We start from the raw sequence: 25,174 nt of genomic DNA on the forward strand, positions 1-25,174 counted from the left end.
GTTTTGCAAGGATGACATTGTGATGAGCCCTGCTGTTCTTGTTCACAGGAAATCAATTTAATTTTTTCCTTCAGTTTATCACTATGGTGATTAGTTATGATTTGTGGTGTTGGGGTTGATCAACTCCGGCACCTTAACATGGAGATCCGACCTATCGAACCAATCATATTCGCAAGGTTTAAGAACTTGGGGGTTGTCATGATCATCTCATATTTCCCGAATTTTAGGTTCTAGTTTTTGTGTTCCTATAAATATTAGTAATAAATTTTGGAACAATTATATTGCTCTTTTTTGAATCAAGTTTGCATAAGGCTTATGTCACTTTATTGAATTGGTCAATTATGACATAATTAAATTATCCATCTGGTCAATTTTGCACACCATAGTTTAATATGAGTTGAGGAAGCACTTGCTGACTAACGACATCTTTCTTCCCTTTTCCTCGCATGTTGAAAAAATTCAGGTTCATCGTGAATCACATTGATAGTATTATATATTAGATGTTAGCGGTTCTACTGTTTGTAGGCATTGTATATTCTTTCTTTCCTTCTTTTTAATTTCCCAAGTCTACATATCTGCTGCTGTTGAGGCCTAACTTCTTAATGAACTTAGAAGGAGAGGAAGACAAAGATTGGTTGGTGATAATTGTAATGGTGCTTGATAATTTTTTGATCCAGCCTCTTCCAAGAAAAATGAAAGTGAAGAACCTTCCTTTCTGCACCTTCTTTTACATTTTGATCTCTTTCTCAATCTTCTTGGAATTCTCCTCTGCAGGTGATACCATAAATGAGACTCAATCCCTCAAGGACAGGCAGACCTTAGTTTCATCAGGGCAAAGCTTTGAATTAGGCTTTTTCTCGCCTGGTGAGTCCAAGGGGCGGTATTTGGGAATATGGTACAAGAATTTTCCAAGCACCGTTGTATGGGTGGCTAACAAGGAAAAGGAAATTACTGATTCCTATGGAGTTTTAAGTTTTGGAACTGATGGAAATCTAGTTGTACTCAACCAATCAAAAGGCATAATCTGGTCATCAAGTTTGTCAAGAATAATTGAAAATCCAGTTGTGCAGCTATTAGAATCTGGGAACCTTGTCCTTAGAGAAAAGAGTGTTGCAGATCCAGAAGGGTATATATGGCAAAGCTTTGACTTCCCATGCCACACACTGCTACCAGGCATGAAGTTTGGATGGAACTCAAAGACCAGACAGGACTGGTATCTGACATCTTGGAGAAGTGCCAGTAATCCATCTCCTGGAGACTTCACTTGGCGAATTGATACTGTTGGATTACCACAAGCTGTTCTTCGCAAGGGATCAGAGAAGAAGTTTTGTGCTGGTCCATTGGATCACACTTTAGCGGTTATCCAGCAGCTAAAAATATATTTATCAAACCTTCTATGGCAATTAATGAAAATGAATTTTACTATTTTTATGAGCTTATTGACAATTGAATTATAACGAGACTTACTTTGGATGAACAGGGTTCCCTCACACACTTTGTATTGAGGGAAAGGGGACCAGAGTGGGATCTTGTGTTTTCAATACAAGCCGATCAGTGTGATGATTACAGACGCTGTGGTGCCAACAGCATTTGCAGAATTCATGATAAGCCAATTTGTCAGTGCTTGGATGGGTTTGTTCCTAGATTGCAGAATGAATGGCAATTACTTATTTGGACCAGAGGATGTGTTAGGAGAACACCACTGGATTGCCAAAAAGGGGAATGGTTTGTAGAAGTCAAGAACGTGAAATTGCCCGACCCCTTAGAGTTTTCAGTGAACACTAGCATGACCCTTAAGCAATGTGAGGCTGAGTGCTTGAAGAACTGCTCTTGTATGGCTTACTCTAATTCAGATATTAGAAAAGGAGGCAGTGGCTGTTTGATATGGTTTGGAGATCTAATTGATATCCGAGAGTTCACTGGAGATGCTGCGACTGATATCTATATTCGAATGTCAGCTTCAGAACTAGGTAATTCTGTTTTATGCTTTATTATACAATAATTTTCCACTCATAAAAATCAACTGGAGCTCAGCCCACAAAACCCCTGAGCAACATTATTAATCAGGCTACAAAGATGCATACTTCCCCTACTTGGAAAGTTCCCTGTTGCCACTAGACCAGTAATGCAGGGTTCTTATCATATTCTGGTGTGCCCAAATGAAATGATTAGGATTTGTGTTAGGATGAAAACTCTATTATGATGTGGTTAGGGTATATACAGCATATAAATCCTCAGGACTAATCCATTTTCCATGAATGGTATTATCACATTTGCCAATTAAAGTGGGAAACTATTTAACTGCACCTCTATTTCATCTACTCCAGAATTGTTGAGTGATTCCCATGGAAAGAAGAAACACCTATCGACGGGGGCAGTTGCATCATCTGCTTCTGGAGTTCTTGTCTTGGGCTTGTTACTCGGGTGTTTTATATTGGAAACTTAGAAGGAAAACAGGTAAGCATTCTTCTCCACCCTTATCCATACTTCTCAAAGAAAAGTTATATCCTTTATTTAGACCCTAAAAGGAACTACGTTAAATGTTAAAACCGTCCAGGTATACTGATAATGTATCCTATACTCTTCTCAATTCACAGGTCTAGATAGGAAAAAGGAAGAAGACTTGGATTTACCACTGTTTGATCTGGCTATTGTTGCAAGTGCCACTAATAATTTCTCTAAAGCAAATATGATTGGAAAGGGTGGTTTTGGCTCTGTCTACAAGGTACCATGGGTTATATTTTTTCTGAGTTAAGATATGAATTCTATGATGTAACATTTGTATTGACAATTTGAAGGGTATCCTATCAACGGGCCAAGAAATAGCAGTGAAGAGGCTGTCAAATAACTCAGGACAAAGGCTTCAAGAGTTCAAAAACGAAGTAATTTTGATTGCCAAACTACAACACCTTAATCTTGTTAGGCTTTTGGGTTGTTGCATTGCTGAAGAAGAAAGGATGCTAATCTATGAGTACCTGCCCAACAAAAGCTTGGACTATATTATTTTTTGTCTGAAACTTGTAATGCTTAATCTATTTTGATGAATTTTCACTACCTGAACCTGTGTTGATTTGTGAATAGTGTGATATCTGAACCTTTGCATACTTCTCTTTTTTATGCAAGGACACAAAACTGAAATAGTATTTATATGGATGAAATTGCTCTGCAGACCCAAAAAGAAACACAACACTGGCTTGGCAAAAGCGCTTTGACATTGCCATTGGAGTTGCACGGGTACTTCTTTACCTTCACCGAGACTCCAGATTAAGAATCATTCATAGAGATCTCAAAACCAGCAATATATTACTTGACACTGATTTGAACCCCAAAATTTCAGATTTTGGCATAGTGAGAATTTTTGAAAGAGATCAAACTGAAGCAAAAACAGAGCGAGTAGTTGGAACATTGTAAGTATTATAATCATATTCCTGAAACTTATGTTCATGATATTCAACTATTTGAATCTAATACTTAAGTTCTATGCAGTGGTTATATGTCCCCAGAATACGCATTTTATGGCAAATTTTCTGTGAAATCTGACGTCTTCAGTATGGGTGTGCTGTTGTTAGAGATAGTGAGTGGCAGAAAAAACAGGGGATTCCATCATTCAGATCACCCCCAAAATCTTTTGGGACATGTAGGTGAAAACAGTGAAATGCTATTCTCTCTCCATCAATTGCTCACACAGAGGGATGAGAATTATGCATCTCTATCTTTTAACATGAATGGCTAAGCATATGGTTTGCGATTGTCTGTAGGCATGGCTGCTTTGGACTGAAGACAAGGCCTTGGAACTGATGGATCAATGCCTTAAGGATTCCTGTGTTGAGTCTCAAGTACTAAGATGTATTCAAGTGGGCTTACTATGTGTTCAAAAATGCTTAGCTGACAGGCCGACCATGTCATCTGTAGTTTTCATGCTGGGTAATGAGGAAGCTGTGTTACCTCAACCTAAACAGAAAATGAAGTTACTGTAACAAGGCTTGAAGCTAGATAAACACGCATGTACCATGTCAAGGTTGAAGGAGAATAGAATCAAGTTTGTGGGTTGAAAAGGTTGTAATACATGTCTACCTAATTTCCTTTTCAAGAGGCATCTGGGTCTGAAAGTGGTGGCTTGGCATACACATCTGTATAACACAGAAATTAAACTGGTAAAGAATAGTAGGGATGATGTTCAATGAGTTTCTCTTGCAAGTATTAAAAGTATTTTTGAAAATTCATTTGTATCACTTGCTTTTCATGTCCAATTACAGGACTAGCACTAAGGTTTGTTCCAGATTATGCTGTCTCAACTTCTTCAATTATGTCTTTTTATTGATTTTCTAAATTAATATCAAGTACATGTAGAGGAGCACAAGCAGCAATCTTTGTTCTCTCTTGTTCACCTTATTTTGCTTTTTGGTATCTGTTTGATCTTCTTGGAAGACTACACTGCAGCTGATGCCTTCCCAACCTAACCCTTCACCAGAGCTGAGTTTCCTGAGGTCAAAATTAGGCTTCTTCTCTCCCAGTGAGTTCAATACAGAACACCTTTAGAGTTGACCTCCTTGAATCCTTAAGGTTACTGGGTCTGGTTTCTAACAGCATAAGGTAGCTTACTTTCTCTACTATGGAGGAGAATAAAAGCTGCCAATAAGCCAGCAACCATGATAAGTCGTGATCAATGGTGGGACAGTCGTCAAGTTAGATCTTCATGGCACCCCAACATGGAATCTCTGTACAACAAAAGAGCACATTTTGATGAGGCCTTATGACAAGGGATTTTGTCACATCACTCGATGTTTCCGTAGTTCCGTGTTACTACTTACTGTCTAGCATTATTCTCTTCTTCACTGTTCTTTAATGATGCTTTTGGATGGTTTATATCGGTCTTCAATTGATTAAAATTTGTCAACAGCATGCAAATAAATTAGGCATGTAGTCAATTCTGTACAACTCAATGTTTATACGTGATGTGAATTGACTCCTCACTAATTCTTCTCACCTTCCCCCTTTGTCTTCATTTCCTTCTTTGGAATTAATGGCTTCTCTTTCGTCAGCCCTATATTTTTTAAATCCCGGAACTTCTCATCCACCCAGTTTAGTCATCCGACGATTGAATTCCTGAAAGAATTTTCAAGTTGTAAATAGAGATGGGGATAATTGTAAGGATGCTAATCTTTCTTCACCGAAAAATGGAGAGCCTCCCTTCCATCACCTTCTTTTACACTTTGATCTCTTTCTCAATCTTCCTGGAGTCCTCCACTGCAGCAGATACCATAACTCCAACCCAACCCCTCAATGATGGTGAGACCTTGGTTTCCTCAGGCCAAACTTTTGAATTGGGCTTCTTCTCCCCAGGTGATTCCAAGAGCCGGTATTTGGGGATATGGTACAAGAATTCACCCAATACCACTGTATGGGTGGCTAACAGGGAAAACCCAATTGAGGGTTCATATGGGGTTCTAAGTATTGGAAATGATGGCAATCTAGCTCTCCTCAACAAAACAAAGGGCATTATCTGGTCATCAAGTTCTTCGAGAGGGGCTGAAAATCCAACTGCACAGCTATTAGAGACTGGAAATCTTGTTCTTAGAGACGAGAGTGATGTAGATCCAGAGATCTATACATGGCAAAGCTTCGATTTCCCCTGTGACACACTGCTTGCAGGCATGAAGTTTGGATGGAACTTGAAAGATGGCCAAAATCGATATCTAACGTCTTGGAGAAACGCCAGTGACCCAGCACCCGGAGACTTCACTTGGCGAATCGACATTGTTGGGTTACCTCAAATGGTTCTTAGGAAGGGATCAGAGAAGATGTTCCGTAGTGGGCCATGGAATGGATTAAGTTTTAATGGTCTTCCATTGATTAAGAAGACATTTTTTACATCTTCTTTGGTGGACAATGCAGATGAGTTCTACTATTCGTACGAGCTTGACGACAAATCGATTATAACAAGACTTACTCTGGATGAACTGGGAATCTACCAGCGCCTGGTGTTGAGCAAAACCAGCAAGAAGTGGGATATTGTGTATCCACTGCAGGATGATTTGTGCGATGACTATGGCCGCTGTGGTGCTAACAGCATTTGCAGAATTAACGATCGGCCTATTTGTGAGTGCTTGGAAGGGTTTGTTCCAAAATCACAGGAGGAATGGGAATTTCAAAATTGGACCAGTGGCTGCATTAGGAGGACACAGTTGGACTGCCAAAAGGGAGAAGGATTTATGGAACTTGAAGGGGTCAAACTGCCTGACCTGTTGGAATTCTGGGTGAGCAAGAGCATGACCCTTAAGGAATGTGAGGAGGAGTGCTTGAGGAACTGTTCTTGCACAGCTTACACTAATTCAAATATTAGTGAGGGAGGCAGTGGTTGCTTGATCTGGTTTAGGGATCTGATCGATATCCGAGAGTTCCATGAAGATAATAAGCAGAATATCTACATCCGAATGCCAGCTTCAGAACTAGGTAATTGTAGTTTATGCATTATCATATCATATTTTTTCCAGATAAAGCAGGAAATTTTTTCAACATGTTTTACTTTCTTCATTCTACATGTCATAGAGTTGATGAATGGTTCCAGTCAAAGCAAGAAACGCTTGGTGGTTGTGGTGGTCTCATCTACTGCTTCTGGAGTTTTCATCTTGGGCTTGGTACTCTGGTTTATAGTTCGGAAGAGAAAGAAAAGAGGTAAGCAATCTTCTCCAGTTTGATGTATTTTGTGCTCAAAGTAATTATGCCCATGTGAGTGGACCTTCTAGCTAATCCTTCTAGCTCAAAGTGTCGATATTTTTAGTTCATTTTCCATTGAAGGAAATGCTCCAAAGGTTAAAACCATCTAATTAAACTGATGATATATCCTGTACTCTTCCAAAATTACAGGTTCAGAAACAGAAAAGGAAGACCTGGAGCTGCAGTTGTTTGATCTGGCTACTATTTCAAGTGCTACTAATAACTTCTCTGATTCAAATTTGATTGGGAAGGGTGGTTTTGGACCAGTTTACAAGGTAATATAGTCTATATTCTGTGATAATTAAGAAAAAATGAATGCTGTTATGCAACATTCCATTTCAAAATTGTAGGGTACCCTGGCATCAGGACAAGAAATTGCAGTAAAAAGGCTTTCAAACAATTCAGGACAAGGCTTTCAAGAGTTCAAGAATGAAGTTATTTTGATTGCCAAACTTCAACATCGCAATCTTGTGAGGCTTTTGGGCTATTGCGTTGAAGAAGAAAGAATGCTGGTCTATGAATATATGCCCAACAAAAGCTTGGACTGTTTTATTTTTGGTCTGAAACTCTTAGTCCTTTGCCTATTTTGGCTACTTTTCATTAAGTGAAGTTGTCTCCACTTCTGCTTAATGGAATTTCTGAATCTGGAATAGTATTTATATGGATGAAACTGCTGTGCAGATCAGGAAAGAAGCATGCTACTGAATTGGCCAAGGCGATTTGACATTGTCATGGGAGTTGCTCGTGGACTCCTTTATCTCCACCAAGACTCTAGATTGAGAATCATCCATAGAGATCTCAAAACCAGTAATATATTACTTGACAGTGAGCTAAACCCCAAAATTTCAGACTTTGGCATAGCAAGAGTTTTTGGGGGACAACAAACGGAAGCAAAAACAAAGCTAGTAATTGGAACATAGTAAGTTCTATACGTATTCATAGTAAGTTCTATACATATTCATATGCCAAAACATATCTTCATCATTTCCAACTACTCAAATTTGATATTTCTATGCAGTGGCTATATGTCTCCAGAGTATGCAATTGATGGCAAATTCTCAGTAAAATCCGACGTCTTCAGTTTTGGTGTGCTTTTGTTGGAGATAGTGAGTAGCAAAAAGAACAGGGGGTTTTGTCATCCAGATCACCACCACAATCTTTTGGGACATGTAGGTGAAAAATAGTGAAATTTTGCTATCTCTTTCCATACCCTTTAACAAGAATGATTGAGCATATTCATTGCAATTGTGTGTAGGCATGGCTGCTTTGGAATGAACGCAAGACCATGGAACTGATGGATGCAGGCCTGAAGGATTCATGCATTGAGTCTCAAGTACTAAGATGCATTCAAGTGGGCTTATTATGTGTTCAGAAACTCCCAGTAGACAGGCCAACAATGTCATCTATAATTTTCATGTTGGGTAATGAGGAAGCAACATTGCCTCAACCTAAACAGCCCGGTTTCTTCTTTGAAAGAAGCTCTGAAGGAGATGACAAAGGATGTTACACAGAAAATACAGTTACTCTGACAATTCTTGAAGCTAGATAGACAATTTGTGCAGCAAGGCATGGTTGAAATACATACCAAAAACATAGATGTCAGATGAAGGTTCATGGTAAGGCATGCAATTTTTGTAACATAGAAGCTAGACAGATAAAGACTGGTAGGTATAGAGATTCATTGGATTGAATATTCAATGGATATATCTTAATAATTTGGAAAATTCCTTTGTATGATCTATAGTGTTTGTTCCAAACCATGTACAGAAAAGTTTTCTGTTTAAACTTTGGATTTAAGTAGAGATGCTTGTCAAGAGCTGTCCAAATAAAGAGAATAGAGAAGAAGTTGATTTGAGAGTTTTGGGTGCATTAATGTCACAAAATCCTCTTGTTCTGAGTTACTGTCTTCCTCCATTGTTCTTCTTAACGTTTTGGGCTTTAGATGTGTGTAGGTTCACATGATATCCATATATTTGGTCCATTCTCTGGCAATCTAGGCTTTGAGGTCAAATCCATGGCATAACAGGGGATCAAAGCCCTTGATTTTTAGAGGTCATGAGCTCAAACTTCAATGCTTATTCATGTCCCTAGTTTTTTGACCCCATATATAAGATTACAGAAGATCGTCTGAGAGATCTAAGATTCATAAGGTGTCTTTGATTTTTGGTAACGTGACAACTTAACATGGCGTTAAAGCTTTGATTATTGGGATCGATGTCTCGAATTTGAACTTACTTATGGTATTAAGGGTTGGTTTTCATGAGGCTGGAGGAGTTGCCTGTTGATCGGCAACCCTTCCGGTCTGATTGGACCCAAAATGAACCGTTTTATTGTTGAAACGACATTGAACCGGTAAAACCCAAAATAATTATGGGTTCCTAATCCTTAATTAACCTCTCGTTTCTAATAGCCTAATTCTCCACCAAGCCCAACCCATTAGTAAGCTTGGTCAAGCCCAAAATAATTACGGGTGTTTGGCTCCATAATTAGAGGAATTCTTTTTGAGGGTTCTACGAGTCAGCGTGTTTGGCTCAACCACCTGTTTGTCCTTTTCTTCTGTTGGAATTTTTATATCCCCAAACCATTTATGTGGCCCCTTCAGTTGTCTGATACCTGATTCCTGAATGAATTTTTAATTTGTTTGAATAATGATGCTTGACCAAAATTTTTGATCTAAAATACCCCACAACCGTTCGTCCCAAGAGAAACAAAAGTGGAGAGCTTTCATTTCTCTACTTTCTTTAATGCTTTGATCTCTTGGCTCAGTCTTTTTATAGTCCTCCATTGCAGCTGATAACCAGTCCCTCATTGATGGTGGGACCTTGGTTTCCTCTTGTCTGCGTTTTGAATTAGGCTTCTTTTTCCCCATGTGATTCCAAGAATTGGTATTTTAGAGTATGGTATAAGAATGTTCCCAATACCATACTATGGTGGCTAACAGGAAAAATCCAATTGCAGATTCATATGGAGTTTTAAGTATTTGTCTGATGGAAAACTGAAAATCCAGTTTTGCAGCTATTGGAATCTGTAGATCGTGTTCTTCCAAGACCAATGTGAGTTGAGAAGGCTGTACATTGCAAAGACTTGATTTCCTGTGTGATGCACAGTTTCCAGGCATGGAGTTTGGATGGAAGGGGAAGACTGGCCAAGACTGGCCAAGACTGGTATATGATGTCATGGAGAAATGCCAGTAACCCATCACTTGGAGACTTAGCTTTTTGAATTGAGATTGTTGGGTCGCCTTAAGTTATTTGTCACAGATCAGAGAAGAAGTTCCATACTGGGCCATAATGCATGGTGGTATTTCAACAATTAAAACCACATTTTTTTAACCTTCTATTGCACATAATGCAGATGGGTTGTATTATTTTTATGATCTTGATGGCAATTGATTATTAAGTAGACTTATTTTGAATAAATTGGGTTTGTACCAACTCTTTGTGTTAAGCGAAAGGAGCATGGAGTGGGCTATTGCATAATGACCTGTGTAATAATTATGGATGCTGTGGTGCTAAAAGCATTTGCAGAATTAACAAATGGCCATTTGTGAGTGCTTGGATGGTTCATTTGAAAATCACCGAATCAATGAGACTCTCTTCATTGGACCAGTGGATACATTAGGAGGCATTGGATTACCAAAAGGGAGAAGGGTTTGTAGAAATTGAATTTGTGGAATTGCCTGACTTGTTAGATTTTGAAGTAAAAAAGAGAATTAACTTTTAGAAATGAGAGGAGAACAGTTCTTGTACAGCTTACAATAATCAACACACTACTGAAGGCAACAGCTGTTTGATCTGGTATGGATATCTGATTGATGTCTGAGAGTTTATTGAAGATACACAGAAAAACATCTTCATCGGATTTCAGCTTCTGAATTAGGTATGTGTAGTTTAGAGCCTTCTACCATGTAAAGTAGTGTACTTTCTCCACTAATGAAGTGGTTCCATGCTGCCACTAGGCCTGTCATCGGGGTCCTTTTCACAGTTTAATATTCCTAAATGAAATTGGTAGGATTTGTGTGAAAATGTGAATTCTATTAACCATTAATTCTTTTTAAGGCATGAAGAACACATGGATCCCAGGAACTAATACTTGTTCAATTTGTGATAATTCCATACCATGAAGAAGTGGTACTATTACATTTTAAAAAAAAAATAAAGCAAGAATATTTCTCAATTGCAAGATTTGATTTCTCTGTATCATACATTCGAGAATTGATGAGGGACTCCAATTAAAAAAGGAACACTTGGCAATTTTTGTGGTGTTATCATCTGGTATATGGTTTGGAGGTAGAGAAGGAAAAGAGGAAAGCATACATCTCCACCCTTGTCAATATTTCTAAAAGGAAAAAGTGGATCCTTGAGCTAAAGCCTAATATGTTTTATGCCTAAAACAATTACTGGAATTGATATTTGTCCATGTCAAATGGACATTTTATCTAACTCCCAAATTCTTAGGAAAAATGTTAAGAAGACAGGCTTTCTTATGCCTAAACCAAGTATTGGAATTGATCTTTGTCCATGTCAAATGGACTTTTTATCTAAATCCCAAATTCTTAGGAAAAATCTTAAGAAGACAGGTTTTCCATGGATTAACATGGAGACACAACATAGGTTCTCTATTAGAGTGTTACATATCTTTTTCTTTAGCTTACTTTCTGTTTAAGGAACCACTTTAAAGATTAAATCCAGTTACACTGATCAATATCTTATTCTCTTCCCAATTAACAGGTCCAGAAACTCACAAGGGCTTCAAGAGCACAAGGATGAAGTTAATTTGATGTCCAAGCTCCAATACCTTGATTTTGTCAGGCTTTTGGGTTGTCATATTGAAGAAGAAAGGATGCTAATCTATGAATATGTGCCCAACAAATGCCTGGACTATTCTATTTTTGGTTTGAACACTTAACCCTTCATCTACTTTGACCAATTTTCATTACCTGAATTTGTCTTGACATCTGTGTAATTTAATTTCTGAATCTATACAGAATCCTCTTTTATGTGCAAGAAAAGAAAACAGGAATAGAATTTATATGGATGAAAATGTTATACAGATCAGAAAAGAAGTGCACTATTGGCTCGGCAAAAGATGCTTTAAGATTGTCATGGGAGTTGCAAGAGGACTTCTTTTCCAGCAATATGTTACTTGACAGTGAGCTGCACCCCAACATTTCAAATTTTGGAATGACAAGAACTTTTGAGAGAGATCAAACTGAAGCAAAAACAAAACAAGTAATTGGAATGCACTAAGTTCTATAGTCATATGCCAGAAACATATGTTCATCATTTTCAACTACTAAAATTTTATACTTTATGCAGTGTTTATATGGGCCCCAGAGTATGCAGTTGATGGAAACTTTTCAGTAAGATCTGATGTCTTCAGTTTTGATGTGCTTTTGTTAGAGACTCTTGAGTGGCAAAAAGAATGGGGGGTTGTCATCCAGACCTTTACAACAATCTTTTGGGGCTTGTTGGTGAGAATGTTGAAATGATATTCTACTTGTGTGTGCTTAGACACAAAATCATGCATCTCTATCATTTAATGCTAGTGAACAAATATGTTGATTGCAATTAGCTTCAGGCATGGTTGCTTTGGAATGAAAACAAGGCTTTGGGGCTGATGGATGTGTCTGAAGGATTCATGTGTTGGTCTCAATTACTATTCAGGTGGGCTTATTATGCGTTCAAAAGCAGACTGGCCAACAATGTTCTCTGCAGTTCACATGTTGGGTAATGAGGAAAGCAGTGTTGCTGCAACCTAAACAGCCAGGTTTCTTTATAGAAAGTTGTTCCACTGATGGTAATGACAAAAGATGCTACATGGAAAACGCAGTTACTAGAACAATGCTTGAAGTTATGCATGCCCCTAGGCAGGGTTGAAGGGTCGATATATGTGGATATTCATGTTTCTTTTCTCAAGGCACCTGACTCCTGGAGTTTGGTGGTTTGGCATCAATCCTACATATTGCAGAAATTATACAGATAAGGGGAGGGATAGGTTCAATGTTTAGTTGTGTTGACTTTGTGAATATCTTAGTCTTTTTGAAATTTCATTTGTATGATTTGTCTTACAATCTCAATTACAGGACCACTGCTGATCTAAGCATTCAGGTTTGTGCTGAATTACTGAATCAGGTTCAGCTTAACTTGAAAGGGTTTAGGTAGAGAGGCTTGTCAAGCTACCAGACAAGAAGACTTGAGAAAAAAAAGGATATTCAAGAGCTTTGGTTGCATGAAAGTAGTAAAAAATTCTTCTTACATTTAATTAATATTGAGTTTCATCATTTCTTTTTCATGTTTCAAATTTACATCACACACTGTTTATTTTATAAACCCTTGAACATTTTCAAGGATATCTTTCCTTATTTTTTCTTTCAACTGTTTAAAAAATCTTCATACCTTTGAAAATGGTTATGGTTTCCATGAATAAACAGGCCGCCATTGGGTTTGACCAACTTGGCACCCCATGGTCCCTGTTTTGATACAACAATGAGGTATGAGAACAAGGTGTTTGGTCATGATCACTGCTACAGTTCTTCAATTTTAGATTTTCTGATGAAGTTTACATATGATTTCAGTCAATATTCAAATGGTTGGACTTGGTCATATGCTCAAACTCTTCATATTGTCATACCTGTAACATTCACATTTATTTTTAATTTTAATGTTTTTTTTCTCTACAATAATGGATATGATGCAAATTCCTTTTCTCTTTTGATATTCTTGTGCAACAAAATTAAACAAAGCCACGTCACAGTTAGATTTTGTCAACCATGGTACCACAGTTAAGCAGAAAATGATACCTCCCACATAAGCTGATGATTAGTTCAAATTCGTAAAGACTTTGACAAGCAAAATTTTCCATTTCAACAGATAAATACAAAGTAATGACTAAGCTGTTATTAGTTCCCTCCATTAGCATGGAGAAGTGAAGTGAGAATTGTCAATGGAGAACATTAGTTGGCTTCTTTTCTGCTACTATTTGTTATCATGTTTATCAAAAGCCTCACTACCAGCTGATACTTTGACAGCTAACCAGTCTATCAGTGATGGGCAGACCTTAGTTTCATCAAGACAAGTGTTTGAGTTTGGCTTCTTCAGCCCTGGTAATTTGAAGAATCGGTATGTTGGGATATGGTACAAAAATATCCCAGATACCTTTGTTTGGGTTGCCAACAGAGGATATCCAGTCACAGATAAGTCTGGGACCTTGAACTTCAGCAGAGATGGAAATCTAGTTTTGTTCAATGGAAATGGGAGTGTTGTCTGGTCCTTGAATTCTGAAGAAGGCTCAAAGCATCCAATTCTACAGATATTAGATTCTGGGAATCTGGTCTTGAGTGATGAAAGTTATGGTGGCAGCTCAAGCTATATATGGCAGAGCTTTGATCATCCAACTGACACACTTTTACCAGGCATGAGGCAGGGATGGGACTTGAATACTGGCCTGAATTGGTATCTGACTCCATGGACTAGTGCAGATGACCCTTCACCTGGCAATTACTATTATGGTGTAGACCTTCAAGGTATTCCCCAGCTAGTTCTACGGATGGGATCAAACAAACTGTATCGAAGCGGGGTATGGTATGAAAATCGATTCAGTGGTGGTCCTGTTCTTGTTGCAAACTCTCTGTTTAAACCAACTTTTGTTGCTAATAAAGAGGAAGTATATTATGCATTTGAGGCTATGGATTCTGCTATTTACTCGAGGATTGTTATTCTTGAATCTGGCCTTGTTCACCACTTCTCCTGGATTGGTGACTTTCAGTGGGCAGTTCTGTATGGAATCCAGAAAGATCATTGTGACGCTTTTAATCTTTGTGGACCTTTTGGGGTATGCTACATTATTAATCAATCACCCAAATGCGAATGCATGATGGGGTTTACTCCAAAATCACCCAAAGATTGGGAAGTGTTCAATATATTTGGTGGATGTGTCCGGATAATGCCCCTGGAGTGTCAGAGAGGAAATGGATTTGTTAAGTATCCAGGGATGAAGTTGCCAGACTCATCAAACTTATAGGTGGCACTAACGAGTGCAGGGCAGAGTGCTTGAAGAACTGTTCTTGTACCGGTTATGCTGAAATGGATACACATGGGAAGGGAAAGGGCTGCTTGATGTGGTTTGGGCCTTTGATAGACATTAGACAATCAACTTCTTTTGGGCAAGATCTCTATGTGCGCATGCCTGCATCTGAACTGGGTATGCATCATTCATAAACTCGGTTTGTTCATTTGTTTTCAGTCTTTGATTAGATTATAATGTGAGGGTTATTAAAAACATGCTCCCCCCTTGAACAGGGCTAGGCAGTCCTAACCCCAGGATTACAATTGTAGAACATATTTATGCAATATATAGGATGATTTTCACTGACCATTTTCATTATGCTGGGTGTTCAGAATAAATTGCTGATTCCTAGAAAAGGAGAAGACTGTTGAAGTTTCTATTACTCTTGTTAGCATTTTTTGCAGTGCTTATCTCAGGCTTGCTTCTCTGGTAATAGCATGGAAAAAGAAGAGGGCACATGGAAGAGGTACTAGAACACCTTATGCTTTATTTTGTTATCTTTTTGAAGCATAATATCATCTCTGAGAACTAATAAATCATGAACACTTGCTTACATGGTTAGCAACTTCATGAAATACAATTTGTAATCTGCAGATGACAAGAATGAAAGTCTTGAAGATGAAGAAGAGGGGAAATTTCTTTTGTTTGATTTGACTACAATTGCGGCTGCCACTAAGAACTTCACTTTTGCCAATAAAATTGGAGAGGGAGGTTTTGGTCCTGTTTACAAGGTAATTTCCATTATGCCAATTGTTTTTTATTATATTGGGTACAATCATTTTGTTGATTATATGCTACCCTGAATATGTAGGGCGTATTACCAACTGGAGAAGAAATTGCAGTGAAGAAGCTCTCACATACTTCTAGGCAAGGCCTTAAAGAATTGAAGAACGAGGTCAGTTTGATTTCAAGACTTCAGCATTGAAACCTTGTTAGGTTACTGGATTGTGGCATTGAAGCCAAAGAAAGAACGCTAATCTATGAGTACATGGCCAATAGAAGTTTGGATGCCTTTATATTTGGTTTGGCCCCTCAACATTTTGTACATTCTCCCCATCTTCTGTTTGGTTGCAGAGAAGGAAAAGAAAAGAAAATTTGGAGTCTAATTACAACTATTCAGACAATTTTCTGTTCTTTTCCTCATCTTATCTTTTTAATGGGTATGAGTTAACTACATTCAAAACTGTCACATATAAAGCAGACACAACACAGCTGGAAAATGTGTGTTGAAATTATTGTGGGAATTGCTCGGGGACTCCTTTATCTTCATGAAGATTCAATATTGAGAATTATCCATAGGGATCTCAAAGCCAGCAACATTTTACTAGATCATGAGATGAATCCCAAAATTTCTGACTTTGGAATGGCAAGAAGTTATGGTAGAGACCAAACTGAAGCATATATATCAATGGTGGTTGGAACATAGTGAGTACCACAATAAAGAATAGTCATCAGTGATTCAATTTCATCATTAACTGTTATTCATGTTTCAAAATGGCATGCAGAGGTTACATGTCTCCAGAATACGCTGTTGATGGACACTTTTCAGTTAAATTAGATGTGTTTAGCTTTGGAGTTCTCATCCTCGAGATTTTGAGTGGCAAAAGAAATAGAGGGTTTTATCATCCTGAACATGACCTCAACCTTCTGGGACATGTAAGTATATTGGCTTTTATTTTAAATTCTACCATCTCCACTCATTTTCATAGCTTGTTGATCTCTAAGTTTTAATCATTGTAGGCATGGAAGCTATGTGGTGAAGGAAAGGCAGTGGAACTGTTGGATGCATCCTTTGGGGGTCAATTTCCTGTATCTGAAGCATTGAGATGTATCCATGTCGGTCTTTTGTGTGTGCAACAACGGCCAGAAGACTGGCCAATGATGTCATCTGTGCTTTTAATGTTGGACAGAGAGACAGCAGTGCTGCCTGAACCAAAACAACCTGGATTTTTCACAGAAAGAAGCCTTAATGAGACAGATTCTTCATCTCGAAGAAGAAAATATGCTTACTCAAATGAGGTAACTGCAACAGTAATGGAGGGTCAATGAAGAATATCTTTTGCTTTGTATCTATAGGTTACAAATGCTTTCTTATTTCTGCCATATATTTTCTGTAAAAACTCAAGCCTTCCATCCAAAATTTCAGAAGTACTAGCTTATCATCATTTTGTACCTTCCAAGCACCCTGTTTAATTCTATTGTCATCCTTGTTGCTTTCTTATGCTCTATACTTTGGCATAAATGGCATCCTTTTGAAAAACAAGGTGAATGTTAACTTACGAATCTAGAGGTATTGTCACACCCCGGTTTTTTTTTTTTTTTTTTTTTTTTCAAACTGAACAATTGATACTCAAATACAATATAAGTGCTCTCAAAGATATGGGGATACAAAAATTTAAATGTTGAGTTCCTGCTTGATTTTGTGCAAAAAGAGAATATGCAAAACCTGTTATAAAAAGTACAATTTATATTAAACTTTGTAACTATTAGTTAACAAAATATGTTTCGTTTCACAAAAGAAACTTGTACTACATTAATTTACATATACCAAAACCCCATGGTTCACTACGGGTAGCCCATACTACAAGTGTATTTGACAAATATATATATATATATATATATTACATCATTCCTACAAAAAGATTCAATCTTTAATACAAAGGTAAAGCCTTAAAACACTTTCAATGTGATCAAACAACATCGAATCACAGTAAAGTAATGCTCAAGCATTATTTACTGCATAGGTCTTCTGACCTGCATCTAAAGGTGAAAGGGATAGAGTGAGTTCACAACTCAATAGGAAATTTTATAACTATCCTAAGCATACCCTTAAAAACCTTGAATTAAACATGTAATAGCATGCATGATAAACATTTTATAACCATTAACAAATATGTAATCATGTCAAACATGTATGCATGTGTTTACTGGTTTCATCTTTGCTTTTCCTTGTCAATCCTTTCACAACTGATAAACTGCTCACCCCCACCAATCTATGTATCAGATATCAATGCTCCACAAGATGCACAGTCAATATAATAATGACTATTCTGGGACATCACCCAAGGGCAAGTCATATCCCGTGTCTTTTGGGACTCATACCCAAGGGCAGGACCAACCCCTTGTCTTTAGGGACTAAAACCTAGGGGCAGGACCAACCCCATACACCCACATCGGAGTGTCTTCCTCGAGGGCTTTAGGGACTTTCACCCAAGGACCCACGGTCCCACATAAACAATATATCAAAGGATAATGTCTGTAGCATCACATAAATACTTCCCACCAATCAATTCTCTGAATATCATCTATGATTATTCCATATCCTTCTTGCAATGCACCCACACCATGAACCATTTCCACAACATAGAACCATGAATCTTCATACCAATATACGTTCCAATATCAATGTAACATTTCAACACAATAAACCGAGATGCAATGACACATTAAAACATTTTATGAAATCATAGAAATGACATGAAATTTCCAATAAATGTTTCTAGGAATACACTCTAACATAGCATAAAATTCCCTACCTTACACGGACTTTCCCTCTGTGATTCTTCTATATAGGCGATTTTTACCTATTACAAGGAACTAAAATGAAACACATAATTTAGACTTCTTAACGATGAAAATTTATACAATTTATTGTTGCTAATTTTAATTCTAATATTCTTTAATCTACATGCCTACAGGTTTTCAAATCAAATTTGAATTGAATTAAACAATATTTACAATGCATATCAATGTTCCCTAATTAATTGCCAAACACTAATTGTTTTGATTTTTTTCTTAAAGCCTAACCCATTAACAAATCCCAAGTGTCCAAATAACCTAATTAATCACATGTTTACTAATCTATTTTTTAATTAAACCAAATTAAACAAAGATTTATGCTGATCTTACCATTAATAAAATATTTAAGCTAAAATACTTTAATCCTTAATTAATTGTGATTTTTAACTAAAATATGTTTATAGCTAATTACACTCAACTTTTACACAAATTTTACCGTTAATTTGTTTCAATATACCATTAGGAATCAAAATAAACCAAAATTACTAAATTAAACAACTTGCTTACCTCAAATCTACACTTTCTCTCTCTAGATCCTCTCTCTAACCCAAGTTGCTGCAGGTAAAATGGTGCAAAACGAGTTGCAGGCCCTTATATAGGGTTCTCCATGCAGCCAAGTAGGAGGTGGTAGGACACTGCCACTAACCCCAACTTCCCAATTTTGCACTTTAGTCCTTTAGGTTTTCATAACTATAATCAACCCCTAAGAACCTAATAAGCATGGTTAAGTCATTAATTAATCCCACTTAATCTTAATCAAAGTTTAATTCATAATTAAACAGGATTAATACTAAACTAGTTTTAACATCTAATTAAGCACGTTTAAAGTTAAGTACTAAGATAATCATTATTTCTTATTTAAATCATTAGTGCTAGGTATTACAAGTTGTACATATGATTAGTTAAATTCATTAACTATATTGCTATTTGACCAGAGTACTGGCATACATATATTAAGAAGTCCAATTTTGAATCAGTTCTATTATTCTCAAGTCTAATATTGAAACAGAGTTGGCTTTCTTCAAAGAAACTAACATACTGTCGGTCAAACTTTCATGGCTAGTGCCCTAAGTCTTTATAAGAAAACAAAGGGATTGTTGAATGTCAACCAAGTGATGCTGCTAAATTAACCCAATACCTTAGAGCTTAAGGCTTTCATAAAAATAATACTCAAAAGTCAATTTATCAGACATGGACTGATAGGAGAAGAAGCTTCCTGGTAGTTGGTCCATCAGAACAAGGAACTATAAAGAAAAAACAACACTAGGAATTTTTTTCCCCTCAGTTATGAATGTTTGGTGAAGTTGGCTCTTGTCTGTGTTGCTGCTAAGCATTGTTTAGGTTAGAACAGTAGGCCTATGTATAACAAGTTTATTATGAGCAAACAACCAGGTATGCTTTGCCAAGTATCTGTTAAAGTAGATACATATTGAAAATTGATGGGACTTTACAAGTTTGAAGCATCTGAAAATGAAAATGAAAAATCTTCTTATCGAGCAGCTAAAAATGTAACAGTTATATCATTGACTGAACATGGCTCATATATGCCTGAAGAAGAATCTGCTGCTTCAATCATTCTCCTTGCAACGAAAAAACCAGGCTCTCTTGGCTGAGGCAATGCAATCTCACTACCCAACATCATAACCACAGATGACATACTTGGCCTATCATCTGGGCTTTGTTGCACACACAATAGTCCCACATGGATTGATTGTAGCACTTCGAGTGGATTGCATGATTGCTGTATAGATGCATCAGTCAGTTCGATAGACCTGCCTTTTCTGTAGAGTCTCCATGCCTGAAATTTGAACTCATTATCAGCAGAATGTTTTTAGATATAGAAATAAGAATACTACTCAGAAGCTTACATGTCCAAGAAGGTTGAGGTGGTGATCTGGATCACAGAACCCTCTATTTCTCTTTCCACTCACAATCTCTAGCACCAAAACCCCAAAGCTATAGACATCGGATTTTACTGAGAAGAGGCCATCAACTGCATACTCTGGGGACATGTACCCGCTGCCAATGATAAGAGAGAAATTAACTTATGATCAACGGAAGTCAATAATTAATATATATAACAGCTCTAGGAGTTCTTACTAGGTTCCCACTACTCTAGTTGTATTTGCTTCTGTTTCATTTTCTTCAAAACTTCTGGCCATGCCAAAGTCTGAGATCTTGGGGTTCATCTCCTGATCTAATAAAATATTGCTGGCTTTGAGATCTCTATGGATAATTCTCAGTCTGGAGTCTTGATGAAGATAGAGAAGTCCACGAGCAATCCCTTTGATAATGTGGAAACGCTTGGGCCAATCCAGTAACATGCTTTGTGTTTGATCTGCACATTTTTTTCCATCAGAATTAATGCAGACTGCTGAATCAATTCTTGAACATAAATGAAAAATAAATCTATAAAAGAACAGAGTCATGGATAATACATAAGAGCAAGATCCTGCAGCCATGTGTATGACAGCAGTACCAAAAAATGCAAGTTTTCAAGTGATTGAGAAGTTTAAATCCAACATCACTGACTGGTAGAATTGCCAATCTCTGTGTGTTCCTGACTTTGAGAAACCATTTTTCAAGACATGCTAAAAAAAAGGTCGGATGATTTTGGAACTTGTATGAGCAAAATAATGCCAAGGTTTTAAAAGAGCCATACCAAAAATAAAGGAGTTCAAGCTCTTGTTGGGCATGTACTCATAGATCAGCATCTTTTCTTCATATTGAATGCAATATCCTAGAAGCTTCACAAGGTTCCGGTGTTGAAGTTTGGCAATGCATAAAACTTCATTCTTGAACTCATCAAGTCCTTGTCTTGAATTCTTTGAGAGCCTCTTCACAGCTATTTCTTGTCCCCCTCTCAACATACCCTAAGAATTATCATTTATGATAGTGGTCAAGGAAGCGCCTTTTTCAGGACATAATATTATTAAATGTCTTCCATGAGAACTGTTAGCATTGAACAAATTGTTCAGTTTTAGAAGCAGAAGATGACAATTTCTTCATAAAAATCCAACTGTCTTAGAAAAAATTTGTGATTGAGAACTGTTTGTAAAAGTGCTAATCTTTCATGCCTTTGGTTGTCACAATGTGGATATGCCACCAGAAACTATTTTCAACAAGAAAAATAGCAGTATATCCATATAAAATAGATACCTTGTAAACAGGTCCAAAACCACCCTGTCCAAGTTTATTGCTTCTGGAAAAGTTGTCAGTGGCTTCAGCTATTGTGTCAAAGTCAAATAATGGTAACTCCAAATCTTCCTTCTCACTTTCATTTGTGTGATCTCTCTCTGGATTGTGCCCCATTGTTACTGCAAAATAGGAAAGAAGGTGAAAATTATTCAAACAAAGAACTGCAGGACAATGAAGAGAAGTCTGTCTGCATTACACAATCCAACGAGTTAGCTCCATCATTCAATTAGTCACCTAGTAGTACTTGTCAAAATGCTATTCCCAGCATCCTCCCCATCCCAGTTCACCATCCCTACTAATGATTCAGTAAAACTTCTCCCTTTTTCTCATGTTGAAGAGCCAAGGTAGGGAATACATCAACTGGGATGCAGAGATGTGATGGTGGTCTTTAGCATATTGAAATAAAAATGTGATCTCCCTTTGATGGACCTTGGGGTTTCCACTTTAAAGGTTTGAGTTTTCACTCAATGAACAAAATGTATTTATCTGAGATGAGTTACCTTCTCCCAAAGGGGCCTTCTTCTTAAGTCTCTTCCTCTTCAAGACATGCAAGATCACAAATATGACTAGGAGAATGAGTCCTGCAAGACCTATGGGGATGACTATGATCTTCACTAGTTTCTTCTGGTCAGAGCTTTCATATTCCTCTGCATAGCATTGCCAGTTATCTAAGCATATAAGCAATTAAAAGCAGGAAATCCATAATCCAAAAGAGCAGGGGAAAAAGCAAGAATTTCTGATATCCATGGTTGTAATCAGGGATTGCTGAATCTTCCAACAAGGGAAAACATTAACTTTTCCCTGAAAGCATGACCATGAGATTGGAAGTAAAATGTTGTAACCTCAACAAGTTCAGTGCAATTGAAGCATAAGTAAACAGATTTCTAAGTTATTGCCATTGAGGGCATTGCATTGCACTGCATCTCAAGAACTGTATCGAGAATTCTCCTGAATAGAACATTTTAGATCATTTTCTTTGGAAATCTTCCAGAGAACTGGATTTATGGGTAGGGAAAAATGAGAAAAAAGACATTTAGTTTGTGAATGGATGAAGTCATACCTAATTCTGAGGCAGCCATCCTTACATAAAGATCTTGCCCATTTTCATTGTACTCTCTAATATCAATCAGGTTGCCAAACCAAAGCACGCATCCACTCCCTCCATTTCTGATATCTGAATTTGCATAAGCTGTACAATTACAGTTCTTCAAGCACTTCATCTTGCATTCCTTAAGATTCATTGTCATATTAAACCAGGAATCTTGTGTGTCTGGCAATTTTACTCCAGGATACTTCAGAAAACCATCTCCATTTTGACAATTCAATCGAGTCCTACGAACACAACCACCTGACCAATCTGCAACATTCCAATCATTTGGGTGTTTTGGCACAAAGCCTTTCAAACATCCACATGCAGGGGAGTTGTTGATGTCACAACTACCATATGCACCGCATAATGCATAGCGGTCACAGTTATCCATCTGTGCAGTCAAGTATAGGAGCCAGCCCTGCCTGCGATCAATCCATGTGTAGTCCTGCAGAACACCATTTGGACTCAATACCATCCGTGTCACAACTGAGCTGTTGATAAGTTCATAAGTGTAGTATATCTCCTTTTGATTCAAGACAAAATGAAAGGTATAAATTGAATTTGGTTTTAAATTAGGCATACCACTAAACCGAAGACCATTCCAGGGACCTGATCGAAACGTCACAACTGAACCCTCCTTTAGAAACATTTGTGGAAATCCTCTAGGATCGAGCCTGTTAGTGAAATCACCAGTTGAAGGATCATCTGTGCTCTTCCATGATGTTAGATAACTATCCAGGCCAGTTATCAGGTTCTTTCCATACTTCATGCCTGGTAGAAAAGTGTCCCCTGGATAATCAAAACTTTGCCAAAGGAAGTTTTCTGGGTCACTATCATTTTCATTTCTCACAACAAGATTTCCTGTATCCAAGAGCTGTGCAACTGGGCTTTGTACTGACCTTGACGAATTGGAAGACCAAATGGTCATGTTGGCTTTATTGAGAAGGACTAGAGTTCCCCGTTCATCAAGCTTTAAAATTCCAGATGAATCGTTTAATGGGACATCTCTGTCGGCCACCCAAACTACTGTCCCAGTAGATATCTTCTTGTACCATATTCCCAGGTACCGATTCTCAGAACTGCCAGGGCTGAAAAAACCCAGTTCAAAATCCCCACCAGCTGAAACAATGGTCTCCCCATCATCTATAGATTGAGCTTGAGTTATGGTGTCTACTGCAGCAGAAGTTATGAAGATGGACAGTAAAGTGGAGGAGAAGAAAAGAATGGTGAAGCCTCCCATTGATGTCCTCAACCTTCTTGGGCTAGTGCATTTCTTTTATTCAAGCCTCCATTCAGGAATAGCTAGAGGAAAAAAAAAAAGGATGAACACCCCATAAATTTCAGTTCACAAGTCATTAGCAGATTTCTCTGAAAACAACCCCGTTGAATTTGGAAGTGGTGGGTAAAGGACCTCAAATTCAACGCCGTGAGTCTCCACGTATAAAAGTGGCGTGGTTGTAAAGGAATGCCATTCACTCATTCTGCTTTACCTCATATAAAGTCTTCTGCAGATTGCCATAAAAGTGAGTCATTCTGGGTTTACATTGATTTATGGATATAAAGATTTTAGCAATGAGAAAATTGCCAAGAAGATCCATTAATCATGTTGTTTATGGCATCTTGGGGATGAGTGGCTGGCACTATTGCAAGAGTCAGCAGGCCAGGCTGAAAGGTACGGCTGTGGAACTAAGGTCATGCTCTTCTTGAACTTTAATTGAGATCCATTTTTCTGTCACACCAATAAAGAGCTGGCAAGGAATGTCTACATACCAACAAACTGGATGAATTGTTTAGAACCAGAAACATGGGATTGGCCTACAATAATGACTCATTCTTGTCCAAAATGATTATTTTTTCTGGAAAGGTGGCTCTGGGTATGTTTAGGACCAGACACATGGGATTAGCTCTCGGGATTTTTCTTAAATGTGTGCTGTTCTTGAGCTCAAAATGAAGAATATCTAATTTGAAAAAACAGATAATTACCGATGTCATCGAATTTACCCAGGTCCCAAGATTCAGCTCAATAGGTCAACTATTAAGGAATTGGTTCAATATGTACACATGAGCAGGAGGTGGTTACAAATGTCAACCAATCTACTCCAGATCCCACAAAACCAGTTTAAGGAATTGGTTTGAGTTTGTAGGCAGGCTCAGCTTTCCAAACCTAGGTGGTATGTCCACTAGTGATTTAATTGTTTTGTGGTAGGGCCTATATGAAATCCCATACATATGAAAATGTGCCAAATTTTCTCCTCAATAACCCAAAGTCAAATTTGTGCTTTGTGCATAATAATATCTTCCATAATGTGGTTGACCTATGACCTAAAGGCAATTGCCATCAGGTGTCTTCCCTGGAAAATTTAAAAATTGTACTATGTTGAATAACAGAAAAATCATTACCAATATGTCCTTGGTTCATTTTTAGAGGTGTTGAACCTCTAGAATGGAAATAAACAATCCCAATCACTTGATTGGGTTATTGTCTCTTTTCTTTTGGTCATGCTGGCATCATATGATGTTGTA

The 25,174-nt window shown here is 37.6% G+C and overlaps 5 protein-coding genes and 1 pseudogene across 5 annotated transcripts; 5 read left to right on the forward strand and 1 right to left on the reverse strand.

Annotated features, from left to right (window-relative positions):
• Positions 1–692: 692 nt before the first annotated feature.
• LOC109121850 (G-type lectin S-receptor-like serine/threonine-protein kinase At4g27290) lies at positions 693–1,964 on the forward strand. Its single transcript, XM_019217448.2, has one exon. The coding sequence runs from the start codon at positions 693–695 to the stop codon at positions 1,455–1,457; it is 765 nt and encodes a 254-aa protein (XP_019072993.2). The 3' UTR covers positions 1,458–1,964.
• LOC100852810 (G-type lectin S-receptor-like serine/threonine-protein kinase SD1-1) lies at positions 1,560–4,128 on the forward strand. Its single transcript, XM_059735542.1, has 7 exons — positions 1,560–1,725; positions 1,854–1,970; positions 2,598–2,725; positions 2,799–3,009; positions 3,170–3,407; positions 3,487–3,637; positions 3,759–4,128. Exons 1-7 carry the CDS (start codon positions 1,560–1,562, stop codon positions 3,975–3,977), a joined length of 1,230 nt encoding a protein of 409 aa, XP_059591525.1. The 3' UTR covers positions 3,978–4,128.
• A 765-nt stretch (positions 4,129–4,893) lies between these two features.
• Positions 4,894–8,574, forward strand: LOC100253779 (G-type lectin S-receptor-like serine/threonine-protein kinase At4g27290). The gene is made up of 7 exons (XM_059735458.1): positions 4,894–6,453; positions 6,550–6,675; positions 6,868–6,992; positions 7,068–7,275; positions 7,399–7,636; positions 7,736–7,886; positions 7,973–8,574. The coding sequence occupies exons 1-7, from the start codon at positions 5,136–5,138 to the stop codon at positions 8,264–8,266; spliced, it is 2,460 nt and encodes an 819-aa protein (XP_059591441.1). The 5' UTR covers positions 4,894–5,135; the 3' UTR covers positions 8,267–8,574.
• A 120-nt stretch (positions 8,575–8,694) lies between these two features.
• LOC109121504 (G-type lectin S-receptor-like serine/threonine-protein kinase At4g27290) lies at positions 8,695–14,919 on the forward strand. Its single transcript, XM_019217447.2, has 4 exons — positions 8,695–10,596; positions 11,448–11,611; positions 11,705–11,948; positions 12,036–14,919. The coding sequence occupies exon 4, from the start codon at positions 13,663–13,665 to the stop codon at positions 14,737–14,739; it is 1,077 nt and encodes a 358-aa protein (XP_019072992.1). The 5' UTR covers positions 8,695–10,596; positions 11,448–11,611; positions 11,705–11,948; positions 12,036–13,662; the 3' UTR covers positions 14,740–14,919.
• A 1,038-nt stretch (positions 14,920–15,957) lies between these two features.
• Positions 15,958–17,028, forward strand: LOC132252588 (receptor-like serine/threonine-protein kinase SD1-6; annotated as a pseudogene).
• A 2,551-nt stretch (positions 17,029–19,579) lies between these two features.
• LOC100258925 (G-type lectin S-receptor-like serine/threonine-protein kinase At4g27290) lies at positions 19,580–23,979 on the reverse strand. Its single transcript, XM_019216975.2, has 7 exons — positions 22,622–23,979; positions 22,062–22,208; positions 21,523–21,680; positions 21,026–21,236; positions 20,464–20,701; positions 20,232–20,382; positions 19,580–20,161 (listed from the first exon to the last, which is right to left on the reverse strand). The coding sequence occupies exons 1-7, from the start codon at positions 23,889–23,891 to the stop codon at positions 19,853–19,855; spliced, it is 2,484 nt and encodes an 827-aa protein (XP_019072520.1). The 5' UTR covers positions 23,892–23,979; the 3' UTR covers positions 19,580–19,852.
• Between the last annotated feature and the right edge of the window lie 1,195 nt (positions 23,980–25,174).

Source organism: Vitis vinifera, chromosome 19 (genome assembly GCF_030704535.1).
Source record: "Vitis vinifera cultivar Pinot Noir 40024 chromosome 19, ASM3070453v1".
NCBI lineage: Eukaryota > Viridiplantae > Streptophyta > Magnoliopsida > Vitales > Vitaceae > Vitis > Vitis vinifera.